General features: G+C 50.4%; 1 protein-coding gene across 6 annotated transcripts in view; it reads right to left on the bottom strand.

Moving 5' to 3' along the window:
- The window catches only part of CC2D1A (coiled-coil and C2 domain containing 1A), a 35,637-nt gene that overhangs the window by 6,562 nt on the left and 14,954 nt on the right, over positions 1–14,121 (bottom strand). For 4 of the 6 annotated variants that reach the window (XM_084610413.1, XM_084610411.1, XM_084610414.1 and 1 more), the window contains 11 exons: positions 13,903–14,075; positions 12,818–12,940; positions 12,039–12,097; positions 10,617–10,733; positions 9,834–9,907; positions 7,461–7,519; positions 7,319–7,370; positions 6,173–6,272; positions 4,781–4,871; positions 3,959–4,090; positions 3,261–3,316 (listed from right to left, as the gene is read on the bottom strand). In XM_084610413.1, the coding sequence (XP_084466539.1) occupies positions 3,261–3,316; positions 3,959–4,090; positions 4,781–4,871; positions 6,173–6,272; positions 7,319–7,370; positions 7,461–7,519; positions 9,834–9,907; positions 10,617–10,733; positions 12,039–12,097; positions 12,818–12,940; positions 13,903–14,075 (1,036 nt within the window). The other 2 variants (XR_014709112.1, XM_084610415.1) reach the window with 2 other exon arrangements.

The following is a 14,121-nucleotide window of genomic DNA, read 5'->3' as shown; positions in this document are numbered from 1 at the left end:
TCTAGCTCCCAGTTCGATGGCTTTGCTGGACTAGATGTCGCGTTGGGGAAGGTGGGAGGGGTGCAGAGGCAGCGCTGTCCCCAGACAGGCACTTGGGTGCTCTACATGGTGTTGAAAGGAAAGAGGGACACAAAGGAACAGGGAGGGGTGGGTCAAGTTCAGTCACGTTGTGTCAGACAGAGCGACGAGAGCTCAGGCGTAGAGAGGGGAAGTGAATTGTCCGCCACCACAGCCAGGATTACAACTCAGGAATCCTGACTCTCCCAACCCCAGCCCCCCAGCTCAAACCACTAGACTCCACTCCCGTTCCAAAGCTGTGACTACAGCCTAGGAGTCCAGAGGCCCAGTCCCTTGCTCCAGTCACTAGTCCACGTGAAGCCTGGAAAACAACACAGCCTTTAGAGAAGCCACCCACCACATGTGAACATAAAAGCCTTTTGAGTCAACAGGTTAGGAGACTGGTGGGAGTGTTAACTCAGACCTGGTGCATGTCAGTGCACTGTGGTCTACCGGCGCTTGTAAAACATCCTGGAAACACAGGAGCCCAGTGTGGTGTTCCCATCAGACCCCCACTTGTCAAGCTCTAGCTACCTCTCACTTCCCAGCCTTGCCACGCAGCACAGTGACTGATGGGCTGCAGGCCCCCGGAGAGAGTCTGCATCCCTCTGTCATGGCCTGCACGCCTGGACCAAGTGGGTCAGTCCAAATGCACAGAGGGAACATTCATCAGGTTAAAGGAAGGGCCCCCAACTCTGACAACCCCTGAGGAGGTGGAGGGTCCTGGAGTGAAGGCAAAGCAGAAAAGTGATCCCTGCCGCCACACAAATCCCACTGCATAAAGATGCTGGGCTCTCAGAAGCCAGTTAGTGGTGGGGAGATTAGAGCATGGGACTGGGAGTTAGGACTCCTGGGATCTATTCCCAGCTGTGTCACTAACTCATTGCATGGCCTTGAGCAAGTCACTTGCCCTCTACTGTGCCTCAGTTTCCCCTCATAGTTAACAGTATCGCTGTCTCCTCTCTGGTACAAACTAAGGCAAACCTTTTGCTGGGGATGGATTAGTTTGTCTCATTGAAACATTTTTACAGCTGCACAGACATGAGCTCTTCACTCTCACACACATACACGTCCCATCCTTGCCATTTCCTTTCAGGACATCACCTGCTGCACTCCGGCTGAGAGATACTTTCAGAGCTGGGACCTCTGTCATGGGAAATCAGGGATCCAGGCAGGGAAGGGAGGTAGGGAACTGCTGTCCCTCCCCCCCCCCCCCACAGTCCACTTGCTCTCCCCAGTCCAGATCCAAAGCCTGGGACACATCACTGGGAAGCAGACTGCTCCCGACTTCATCCTCCTGCCACCTCTCCCCAGTGCTGTGACTCTTTCTGTGTCTACACTGTATTCGCTAGCCCCTGCTTGTCCCCCACCCAGCTCCTTTTCATTTTATTCTCTCCAGCTCTGAGTCCTACCTGATTTCTTGCTCCTTCTCCTGACTCTCTGCTTGGCCTTCCTCCTCCTCAAGCCTCTGTTCTTCACCACTTCTCTCTGTCGCCTCTGAGCCTTCCCCTTCTCCCTGCCTCCAGCCTGGTGCTGAGAAAACCCATTGCCTGCCCCCCTCCCCCATCTCTACCCCTAGCTCCCGGAGGAGTTGTTCGAGACCTCCATGCTGTTCTGCACACATCACGTCACCTCATACCTTTTCTCTGCCCTCTCAGGAGATGCATAGCTCACCTCTGCCACTGGGGAGAGGTGGCAGGAGGATGAAGCGGGGAGCAGGGTCTGTAGGACACCAGCAAAAGGGAGAGTATCCCTGGATTAGACTGAAGCAGGAGGTTCCTGGAATACCAGGGGCCCTAAATGCGCTAGTCACTCTAAGCTATCACTCTTCCAGGGCCAGCAGAAGCGAAAGGTGTTCCACGTAAGAACTTCCAGGGCCCGAGAGGAGGAAGAGGGTCCAGAGCCGGCCTTGCTACAGCACTGAGCAGATGGACGTTCTGAAAGGAAATTAAAGACAGAGACAAGAGACCATAAACAGCGACTGTCAGACAGAGGCTGCGCCCTGATCTCAGCAGGGCCTGCACAGTCTCACTCATCCCATTCAGGGAACCTGATAGGACTCGCTGGACATACAGCCTAAGGTATCTAAGCACAGCACACTGCCATCTCAGAGCGCTTCTCAGCCAGCACTGTCAGGATCCCCTCCCCATGTATCCAGGATCTAGCCAGGATCCCCCTTTCCGCACATGAATATGGGAAGGGCAGGGTGGCCGCAATCCCATACATTAGACAGCTACACAAATTTTCTCCGTTTGCTGTCCTGGCTACGGTGGCAAGTCTCTCTGTGGGTGCTGCTGTTTTACTGATCTTTCCTCACCCCCACCCAGGAAGTTGGGTCTGTCCAGCAGGATGGAGAGAGTTGCTTTCTCCACTGGAGCAAATGGGAAATCAGTCGCAGATGAGCACAGCTTTGCACTTCTGCACCACTGCTCATCCATAGATCTCAGAGCGCTCGATGAAGGCAAGCATTCTTCCCACTTTACAACTGGGAAACTGAGGCATGGGGCAGCAAAGTGACTTGCCCGGGGTCACGCAGTGAGTCAGTGGCAGAGCCGGGAATGAGCTCAGTTCCCTGCTCTAATAAAAGCATTCCCCCTTCCCCCACCCCAGTTACAAAATATCTCTAATAACTGGTATAGGGTGTTACTGTGAGCAGCTACCATACTGTGCAATAATGCAGCTTGTCAGAGCACCATGCAGGGAAGGAATAATTAGTGACTAAATCACACGAGTGAGAGGCAAATAATCTGGGTTCTGTTCCCTACTCTGGCACCAGTTTGTTCCATAACCACTCACTTTCCCCTTTCTGAGCCTTAGTTTTCCCACCTGTACAATGGGGATAATTCTGACCTACATCCCAGAGAAGACATTGTGAAGTGCAGGGCGATTCTGTGAGTGGACAGAAGGTCCTAGAGAAGGGCAAAGAATTATTTATTATTGTATTATTACCCTGGAGTTTACAGTCTACAATATCAGCACTGCCAGCGGAGGGTAGTTTGCTTATGCCCACATGTCTCATCGTCCAAAGCTACAGAAGCAAAAGCTCAGCAGGAATGCAAAACATCCAGCAGGAATCCCCCCCCCACCCCCGAAAGAATGGGGGAGGGAAAGGATCTTTAAGCAGACAAATCCTCAGTTTCCTTAGAGCACAGAAAAAACCTCAAGCAGCACAACTAAGCCAAGCCAACGTGAGTGGGACGTACCTGTTACCCACGTCCCTTACTGGACCGATTGTTGGTTTGGGTTTGGGGAGAGTAACCTGAAAGAAGAAGCAGAAGCTTACAAAATAAGCCACAGCACTGCGATGCCTTTTCATCCCCGGATCTCCAGGTGCTTTACAAGAGGCCAGGACAGGATCATTACCCCACTTAATGGCTTGGGAAATGACTTGTCCAGTGTCCAGCCTCACACACGTCAGTGGCATAGCTGGGAACAGAATCTCCCCAGTACAGAGCCCTGCACACTGGACTGTGCTGCATCTCTATTAGAAGGGAAAAGGGCCTTTTTGAGCAAAATCCCCGGGGGCAACACCACAGCTCACATGGGTGACCCCAGGCAGACCGGCTGCATGCTGCTCCTTGGGCAATTTTTCTTTTCGGTCAAGTCCCAGCTCTTCGGACCCCGGCGCGTGATGAAGCTTTGCAGGCGAGGGGGAGGAGATGTGACCGCTCTGTTTGGGACCATCTTACATTCCCTCTCTCACGCCAACACCCTGAGGGACGCTGCCTCCTCTGACTGGCGGCCCAACTCCAGTGGCCTGGGGCTAAGGCAAAGTCTCTGCAGAGCCGGATCTGACTCTCTTGCAGGGCACTTAGCATTAGGAGGCTTTCCCAGTCAGTCCTAGCATCATCCTGCCTGGGTCACAGGGAACCCAGAGCTCCATCAAGACAGCTGCCCTTACCGCTGGCATGGTCTGAGGGTCAATAACCAGCCATTTCTCTGTTGTTGTCTCCAGCTGCTGAGAACTCAGAGGCTCCCTTAGACGCACAATCACCTCCAACTTCCCCCCTGTGGGCCGGCGGCCATCCAGTAGCTAGGCATGGAAAGAATGGAGCAGAGAAGTGGGTGAGGGGGAAACAGTGAAAAATCAAGAGGAGGCCAAAGCAAAATGAAACAATGGGGTCGCTAGTCCAATATCCCATCTCAGGACATATCTAGTCTAGCATTCTGCCTCCCTGGAGCAGACCACTGGGGTTCATCTAGCCCAGTATCCTCTCTCCAACAGTCTTCAGAGACAGGCTCAAGCCCATAATTGGCACCCGGGCTGACAGTGAAATACTTCACAGCAAAGGGGACTGGAATTCCTTCCTGACCCTGCGGCCTCCAGCTGTGAAGCATGAGATTGGATTATCCTCATTTTAGCAGAATTATCTTTATTACTGGTCAATTATCCAGCCCATTAAAAAAACCCATCCAGACGCAGTGTCTGCCTTTGCTCCTACAGCCGTGCCCACTGTACAGCAGGGAAGTATTTCAGAGAGGTGTTGACTGCAGCTGGAAATGGTTGGGGGCCACAGTAACAGAACCAGCCCGACATTGACCAGAGAGTTCAAGCAGCTGGTAATAACATCCAGCCCCTGCCCCTACTCTGCTGTTTGCTCCTTTCTAATCTCAGCTCCTCTGGCCTGGAGGAAGCTCTGGGACTGAGACTCTGAAGGGTAAGGGGGTAGGATTTATAGGCAGCTGCTTAAAGGGAGGAGGGGAACCCTCCACCGTTTCCTACCTCAACAATCTCCCGAAGCTCACACGTAGTCTCCAGCGCCTCCAGTTTCAGTTGTGCTGTCCCCACCACGCGGTCTGTCTTGAACAGCCCCCTGGGAGATGGGGGGAGGGGGGAAGAGCAGGGAGAAAAGGATATGACAACATTAAATTGAAGTCCTCATCAATCCCTCAGCCCAAGGCATCCAATCCCAGCTCCCACAAAGACCTGTTTGTCCCTGGAACGTCCCCAAAGTGGGAATCAAATTCTCAGAAGTGACTAATGGGCAAAACCCTGCCACTCCGACCCCCGTTCCCACGGTGAACGATCCCAGCAGCACTCCCCCAGATCTAACACGTCAATGGGCGGGTTTCAGCTTTTGGGGGAAGGTCCCGGCTCTGTGCCCCCTAAGGGCCAGCTGTGCTCTGGAGGTGCTGCACCAGTGGGCTAATATATCCCTCCTCCGGCAGCTGCTGCTCCGTTCAGCTCAGTCCCATGCCGCTGTCTCCAGGACTGTTTCCCCTGCACCAGTGTCAATCTCCATGCAGCCTCTCTCTACAAGCAACTAGATGTTTCCTAGACTCTCACAACCCTCCACTCACAAGTCGTCTCCCCTCCTCCCTTGTCAGAGCCCAGGCAATCCAGCAATCCCTCTCCCCCACCGTGACCACTATCCTTCCAGCTAAGCAGGGCCACACATTCACTGCTGCTGCTGACGTGGCCTAGTGAGTGGCGCTGTTATGGGTATGCTACAGCGTGAGGGCGGGTGGGACTGTCGCGCACACAGGCATACCCAAGTGCTGGCTTTAATTTAGCCAGCACGGATAACAGCGCCAGTGAAAACATGGTGGCACAGGCTTCAGCCTCGGCTAATCACTCGAGTACGCACCCGGGGCCCTGGTGGGTATGCCTACACACCTGCTCTTGCAGCCTAGACATACCCTATGTGACAAACTGTTCTCCTCCCCAGGCAGGCTACCTCTGCGGTGCTCCCAACACAGGGGCGGGACACAGGCAGGGAATGAGCCCAGCTCTCTGCCTGGCAGCACAGAGCACTTACCGGCAGGACAGTGAGTAGGCACTATTCCTTTGCTACGCAGTGTAACAGTAACCTGACGACCAGCACTCCAGGTACACAGAGATGTGCACGCTTGGTCCATCTCACAGTACTGCAGGTGTTGATTTCAGCAGAAGACCGACCGTCGGCAGCAGCGAAGCTGTTAATAAGCAGTGATGCCCCACAGCCTTTGTTTATTTCACCTTTGAATGCTGCCATGGACCTTCTGCCTGCCCCCAGTATTCATGAGTTTTCCGCCCCAGGATATATCAAGAATGTCATAGGGAAGGTTCCCTCTAGCTTCTGCGGATGACATTTAAACCTGCCCTCCAGTGCTCCCAGCCTCGCATCTCACTCACCCTTTGTGGACAACCTCAAACTTGAGGCCTTTGGTCTGAAAGACTCTCTTGAGCCCTCGGTGGCCCCGATTAATATACAGCTTGAACTGCTCTTTGAATTCTGCCAAGGGAACAGCAGCAAATCATAGTATTAGCATGAGGATTACACACCAAGGGAAGAGCCGTCAACTGCATCCCTGGGCAAGACAGGAGCCAGGAATAGGATTAGTAGGAAACACTGCACAGCTGCAATGATTTTCGCCTTGGGATCTCAGTGCGCTTTGCAGTTAGTTATGCCTCAATATAACCCCCTCCACCTGCTCCATTTTATAGCTGGAGAAAAGGAAACAGTGTGGTGAAGTAATCTGCCCCCAAGGTATCACAGAATCAGCAGCAGAGCTGGGAACAGAACCCAGACTCCTGGTTCCTAGTCCCCTGCTTTAGCCACTGCAGCCATCGCTTCTCAAAATCTTGGGAAGAAAGGCCTTGAGGCACCAGCTGACATGTCACTGGAGATTACAGCCTCTCGGTCTTCCAACCTCAAGCAGAGCTTATTTCACAGAACAAGTTTCCAAGTCAGGCAAGTGGAAATTGTGATGCTTACAGGAGAGGGAATAAAAACAGATCCAGAGAGGCACCGAGGGGGCATACACTGAGCGGTCCTTGCCTACACAGCTCTGCCCCCACAGTGAAATCTTGTCCCTTTACCAACCACCCACCCCACCCTAATATACCAGTCCTGGGCTCCCCACACACACAGCTCTGCTGATGCCTCTCAATCCCAGCCTGCTGGCTCCCCACTATTCCAGCCCATGAGCTCCTTGCACACTATTTAGCGACTGTCCCTCAATCCTGACCTGCCCCCCTCTGCTTTCCCAGTCCCAAGTCTCCAGATAGAAGACTGACGTGCACCTTCAAAGCTGTTTATCCAGGATCCCTGCAGTATCTAAGTGCTTCATTGCAGAACCATTTCCATTTCTGCTCTGCAACTCTCTTGAACAAAGACTACTCGATTACATGTGGGGTGTTCTGTCACCTGGGCTCATTCCACATGCAGATCACCTGAAGGCCAGAGCTCTAGTCTTCAGAAATGAAAGGCTAACAAGGGAACCCTCCTCCCAACACAAACACACGCACACGCATCCATAACTCCAGACGGGAACCTACCGGGCGAATCTGTGTTTTTGATCACGTTGGTCTTATCTTTTTGAGCTTCCTCCTACAACACAAGACAAAAACAAGGGGGCGTGAGAACTGAGCCTTCCCAACTGAAGCCTGGGAATGTCGCCGAGCAGCAATCATAACTCACCGCGTTGGGGTGGGGAAACTCGAAGCGCACAAAGGCATCCAGGTCATTGGGAGTCACGCCTTAAAATACAAAAAAACCCCACCCAGTTTATAGCTTAAAGACGACGACCTAATATGCAACACATGATATACAAATCCAAGGACTCTGCTAGGATTACTGGGAGCAAGCAATCCCCCCTGAAGCTACCTAACTAGAGGAGAGAGCTTTTTAACTAAAGGGCAGATTAATCTGTACTGGAGACATCGGGGATAGTTGAAATGGTTGTTTAAGACAGAAGGTTCTGGCCTACACGGGAGACAAATCCTTTTTCTAGGACTGGCTGAAAATTGTCAAAACTCTTCTGTGATGGAAAAGTGAGTTTTCGATTCAACAATATTTTTCACAAGAAGTGCCCAATTTCCACAGAAAGTTTTGGCTTTTCCGCAAAAATCCCAAATGCCCCCAAACCAAAGTATTTCTATTTGGATAATCTGCCACACCACCTCATGGGAGCTGTAGTTCCGCTGTCTCACATCCCCATTCTCCTCGACTTTAGCTGAGCTCCCTGGCTGGACTACATCTTCCACGATGCACCACAGCCAGGGATTCCCCTCTCCAACTGGGGAGTGGGTGCATCATGGCAGATGCATGTGAACCAGGGAACCCAGTGAGTAGGAGAATGGGAGCACAAGGTACCCAAACTACAACTCCCATAAGGTACTGCAGCAGCATTTCCAAGTAGAAATTTTGCAGTTTTCAAATTTTCCGAGAAAAAATAAATTTTCTGTTGGGGGAAAAAAACCATTTGCCAACCAGCTCAAATGCTTTCACTCAGAGAGAGAGTCTATAATCCATCCTAGATCTGTGCAGTCTCACGTTCTGCTCATTTCTTCCCACACATTCACAGTTACCACCATCCACCTCATGCCCAGCTATTGCTATTTGATCATATTTTGGTGTTATTTTTGTCTGATACCCTCCTATCGCCCCATATCCCACTTTGTTCCTCCTCTGCTAACGACTGGATACATTTCACTAAAAGTTAATCCTGCTGAAGAGCGTTGGCTCAGATTAAGGACTGGGCCTCAGGAGAAATGGCTTCAGTGTGTGGCTCTGCCAGACTTCCCGTGTGACCTCGCACAAGTCACATAACCTCTGGGTGCCTCTGTTCTCCCTCTGTAAAACGGGGGTAGAAATACCGATCTACCTCCAAGGGGCATTGTGATAATCAACAACATCTGTAAGACACTCAGATATTAGGGTGATGGCGTAGTACCTAGACAAGTACCTAGGTACTAGGTAAGTACCTAGACGAATAGACAGAATTGCTGCAGGACAGGGTTATTTCCAACTGAGGCTGAAAATATGGAGACAGCAAATCTTCTACGGTACTTAAGTTCCTCATAAATTGTAACTTTGCATTTCCATAGCAATTTTCATTCCAGGATCTCAAAGTCGATGCCAAACATTAATAAATTAAAGAGACAAAGTGGGTGAGGTAATATCTTTTATTAGACCAACTTCAGCTGGTGAAAGAAACAAGCTTTTGAGCGACACAAACAAGAGTGATGTCCAAGCTCGAAAGCTTGTGTCTTTCACCAACAGAAATTAGTCCAATAAACGGTATTACCTCACCCACCTTGTCTGTCTGATATCCTGGAACACACACAGCTACAACAACACTGCAAACAATTAATAAATTAAGTCTCTCAGTCCTCTTCCCCAAGAGCTAGGTGGTATCCCTATTTTACACATGGGGAAACTGAGGCACGGAGGCTAAACAACTTGCCCAAGGTCACACAATCAGTGGCAGAGTCTGGGACAGAACTCATTTTTCCTGACTTTTAGTCCCATGTTCTAATCATCTGAGTCCCAGCCCCCATGGGGTTCTTCTCTTTATTGGGACAGCTCTGCATAACCGTGTTTCAGACACACAATTATTGATGCACCTACTAGTCCACAAGGGGACCCCATACGAGAAGAGCAGGGAAAAGCACCAGTGATTATTGCTGGTGCTCTGACCAACAGCCTCTGGGGTATTTTAACAAAAGGTAATTAAAAAGCAGCTGAAAATGGGCTGTGTGTGTGGTAGTCCAAGAGCTCGAGCAGACACCATAGCAACAGCCCACCCCACCCACATCATCGTCAGACAAAGCTCCATGCTTCCACTGCACCTAGGCCACCACCTTTGGCTGATACCCCACTCGACAGCAGTCACAGTGCCTGGGGCTCTTCACTGCTCCAATCGGTCATGGCATTAGCAGAACAGATTATTCCCACTGCAGAGCAAAACCTCCACTCAGCCCCTCTGTTTATGGTTATTCCTCATAGCGGTAATAAGACACATCCCCATCATCCCACTCCTTTGCTAATAAGAGTTGATTGCTGTTTTACCTGGAGGAGCTGGGAGGTTGATCCCTTTCACTATAGTTAGAACCATATCGTTGCTGTTCAGCTCAGGAAAGATCCTTCAAGAATAAGGCAGAAAGAAGGTTAAACATGAAATAATTCCTACCTCCTCCAGCCAAGTAGTGACTTGGGGATGTGGAGTTGGTATGCTCTGCAGTGCCCTCTGCAGGTGCTGTAGGTCGACACTTCCTGCTCTTGCATAGAGCAGACCAACACAGCTATGTCTCAACTATACCAGTAAAAATATATCTGCCATACAAATGTTCAAACACTGCACGTACACCACCTTCCATCCAAGAATTGCAATGTATTATCCCCATTTTGCTGATGGGGAAACTGAGGCACAGAGTGGGCTGTATAGATCTCAGTTTTAACAAATATTGTGTTTAACGGACTATCAAGTATGGCAACAAGACGGCATATAGGGTTAGCCATGGATGAAACATACAACAGTCCTATCCACTCCACCTGCTGTGGGCCCCCATCTCTACCTGACCCACACACCATAGCATGAAAGAACTCAAATCAGTTATTCAGTTCCTGAGAATAGAGTGGGAGGGAGGGCCCCAGACCAATTGGGAGGCAGCGGTCAACATGCACACACCAGTAATAGAAGAGCTCCCCCAAAAGTGAGGCCACGGGAAGCCCAGTGGAGGGCCAAACATGTCAGCATTGGCGAGGTCTTGGTTACCTTCTCCCACCCTGCAATGAGGGATAGCACGGCTGGAATGAAAGAAGCAGGAACCAACTGGCAGCAAATTAACTTACTTGACCACACTGAAGGTCCTCTGCTCATAGTGGTACTTGGGCAATGGGAAGCCTTTGGCGTGGGCTTGCTTTAAGATTTCCATGTTCTTCTTGCAATCCTCTGCCATCTTCTCAAACCTGCAGAGGGAAGGGCTAAAATGAGCCAGGAGTTTACTCTTATGGAGATTCTTTTGTTATTCTGGGCTCTGCTCTCAGACCAGTACAAGAACCTTCACGCCTGCAGCTCCTGCCGTCTGGAAGAGCATTCCTGCATTGTCCACTCTCCATCTCACTACAGATTGCAGGAGATGGCCTATCCCATTCACCCTCGTCTGTGGCTTTGTAGTGAATACCACTACAATCAGAAGCGGGGACTGCAGCTCCTGTAGGCCTAGCTAGAACAACAATGGCAGTTTAGCCACAGCAGTGCAGGTGGTTACACGGGCTCATTGTCAGCGTACGCACCCAGGGTCCCGGGTGGGGTTGTACTCGAAGGTCACCTGGGTATGCCTGTAGAGCTGCAACCACACCTCAGGACTGCAGCGTGGACGCACCCTCAACTTCTCTCCCCTTCTGTTTATTAAACTCTGAACTGTAGCCTCAAAACTTCGCATGAGTGATACTAAACAACACCCCAATTGCTTTATTTTGTAACATATATTGTGCACATTGCATAAATATCTGGTATTGTTGGCCACTGTCCTTGCTGAAGGCATCTCTGTGTGCCTGACCCATTGAGTCAATTCCTATCTCACAAATTCAAACCATGAGCTTATGTCTAACAGACGTGGAGCAAACTGGACCCATTTGGGCCAAGGCAATCTTAATCTTAGCTTTGACTCAGGGTGGGGAGTGGAAGATAGACTGCTAAATTTAGTAAAAGCACCTTCTAGGATGGAGAGAGAAACTGGAGACACTGGGTTACTAGTTTAATATGATCACTACAAACACTCTCTATATTTAATATAGCACCCTTCATCCAAATGCTTCAGAAGTTGCAATGCTTTTAAGTATTTCGGCCACCACTGAAATGCAGCCACCTCTGGAGTAGAAAAGTGTGTGCTATTAAACAACACTGCACAGTGAGGTGTCCTGTGTGCCAGGAATTTTAGGCAGGCAGTATGGAATTACCTATGCTGGAATTTAGCCAGGACACGGGGGTTGGGAAAAATGCCATAGGATCGTTAACCCATGAGCAGTCAGGACCTCTGCTTAGCATCTCATCTGAAAGGCAGAACATCCAGCAGAGCCCCCAACATGACAGAAATTGGCAGCCACACAACACAACCACATTTCAGAAAGGAAATGCATCACTTCCCTGACGGAAGCAACGGGGACGGACACCCTGGATAATTCTGCAGCAGCCTCATGGTATGTACAAACAACACAAGGAAAGGAGCCTGAGGGAAAAGGGGATAGAATCACTCCTGCTGACATACTTACTTGGTTGTTTCAGCGATATTTCCTAGGTGAGTGAACTGCTTGGAGTAATTCAAACACATCTGGGACAAAAACACACGAGAAAGTTACCACCATCTGCCCCCCTCTAGTGCCTTCTATCCATCCAAGGATCTGCAGCATGTCACCAACACACACTGACACAGCCTCCTGTGAAAGAGGTATTCTCATTCACAATTACAGATAGAGCCACTGAGACGGAAAAGGGAAGGTCGCTCTACGAGTCAATGGTGGATCTGGAAATAGAACCCCCTGAGTCTTGTCTCCCAAGTTATCCTTTCTTCCTCATACAGGCCTTTACAATCCAACCAGTACACTCATCAGGATGGCATTCCTGCCAACACACACTACAGCAATACAAGTCTGCTTAACGAAACTGGAGTCTCCCTCGGCCCCCTGCCTAATGCCTTGGATCAGCGGCTCTCAATCTGGGAACCAACAGACACCTGTGTTTTCTTGCTATGCCCACCGAAATCCCACAATCCTTTGCAGAGGGATGACTCCAGAAGAGGCAGAGCAAGTTTGACTTAACAAGCCGCAGCAGCTGCTGTGATCCTAACACTCCCAGGATCACAGCTGGCAGAATCTCCTCCTGGAGGAAGAAGGGCAAGAAACTTCATTTAAGCCTAGGCATGAAAACTCCAGTCCCCGAGGAATCCACTCCCCTGTCACTGCTGTTCTGAAGAGCTTCCCCGTAGATTCTAAGCCTCTGAAAACCCAACCCAACCCTCTCTTCCTAGCTGATCCCCCCTTGGATCGTCTACCTCGTGCTGCTGCCTCATCAGCTTCATCAACTCCATGTACTGGCTGGCTGCCTCTGGGGAGATGCTGACCCCACGACGCTGCACGAGCACGAAATCCTCCTTGTTCACTGGGGCTTGGGGCACCTGAAATGGAAGTGAGGCACGACAGTGACCTGTGGTTTCAAGAGAAGAGATTTTCACCTACACCAACGCATCTGCAAAAGTTAGGCCTGGAGTAAGGAATGGCCCATGCTGGACCATATCTTCCACCGAGGCACTCAAAACCCTTTTTCATTATCTCACCAAGCCTCACAGCCCCCTAGAAGGTAGAGATTATCCCCACTTTGCAAACTGGACAAGTCACTTCCTCTTTGCATCTCCATTTCCAAAGTCCCACAATGGGTCAGTATCAGAACCAAAACCCAGGAGTACTGACTTCCACTCTCCTGCTCTAAGCACTAGACCCAACTCCCCTCTCAGAGCTTGGAATAGAGTCCAGGAGACTTGAATGCTCACCCCCTAACCTCACCCCCATTAGACATGTCTTCTGGTACAGGCAGAGACATCAGCACTCCAAAAGCAAGTGCAGGGGGCGGGGTATTCAAGTGTTCAGTAGAGAACACAGATCCAGTTACATTTAAGTTCAGGAGCTTGTGCATTCCATACTCCTGAATTCAGGTAAAACACATAGCTATGAATATTCATACAGTGGCTAGTTTTAGAGACAGATCATTATTACAGTATAAGTAGCAATATAACCATTTATCTTTTTGTTATGCAGGATCCCCAATGATCTTTACAAACTTTAACAGTGACACACGTGGTCCGTGAGGATCACAATGCCCCGCACTAAAATGCAGCCACTTCTGGGGTGGGAAGTGTCAGCTGTCTAACTAGCACACCGCAATGGTGCACAACATGGTAGGAGAGGGAGTGAAAGATGCCATAGTAAACACATTTTGAATCAAAAGAGGCAGAATAGAATTACCCAGGACTTCTGGGCTTTTGAAAAGGCCAGGAATCGTTAACAACTGAGTGGTCAGAAACCAGTAGTTCTCATGCCGTGGATTGGTCTCAAATTAAATGCACCGCAGGGACCTCCTTACTTTGGTTATGTCGACAGGAAGCCCACCCTGGGACGCCTCGATCATGGGGTCAAGGCCCTTGGCCTGACGCAGGAACAGCTTCGCTCCCTCAATGTCATTCTTCTGTTTGGCTCCAAGTGCCGCCTGCATCAGTTGTTTCTTCCTGCCCTCCAGGAAAGCCAGCTGCTGTTGGGCTGCCGGGAGGAGGAGAGAGAGGATAGTCACGTCGGGGGTGGCTGT

Source organism: Lepidochelys olivacea (assembly GCF_965140295.1).
Source record: "Lepidochelys olivacea isolate rLepOli2 genome assembly, chromosome: 20".
Lineage (NCBI taxonomy): Eukaryota > Metazoa > Chordata > Testudines > Cheloniidae > Lepidochelys > Lepidochelys olivacea.
The sequence above is the reverse complement of the archived record's forward strand: the minus strand, read 5'-3'. Positions and strand labels throughout refer to the sequence as shown.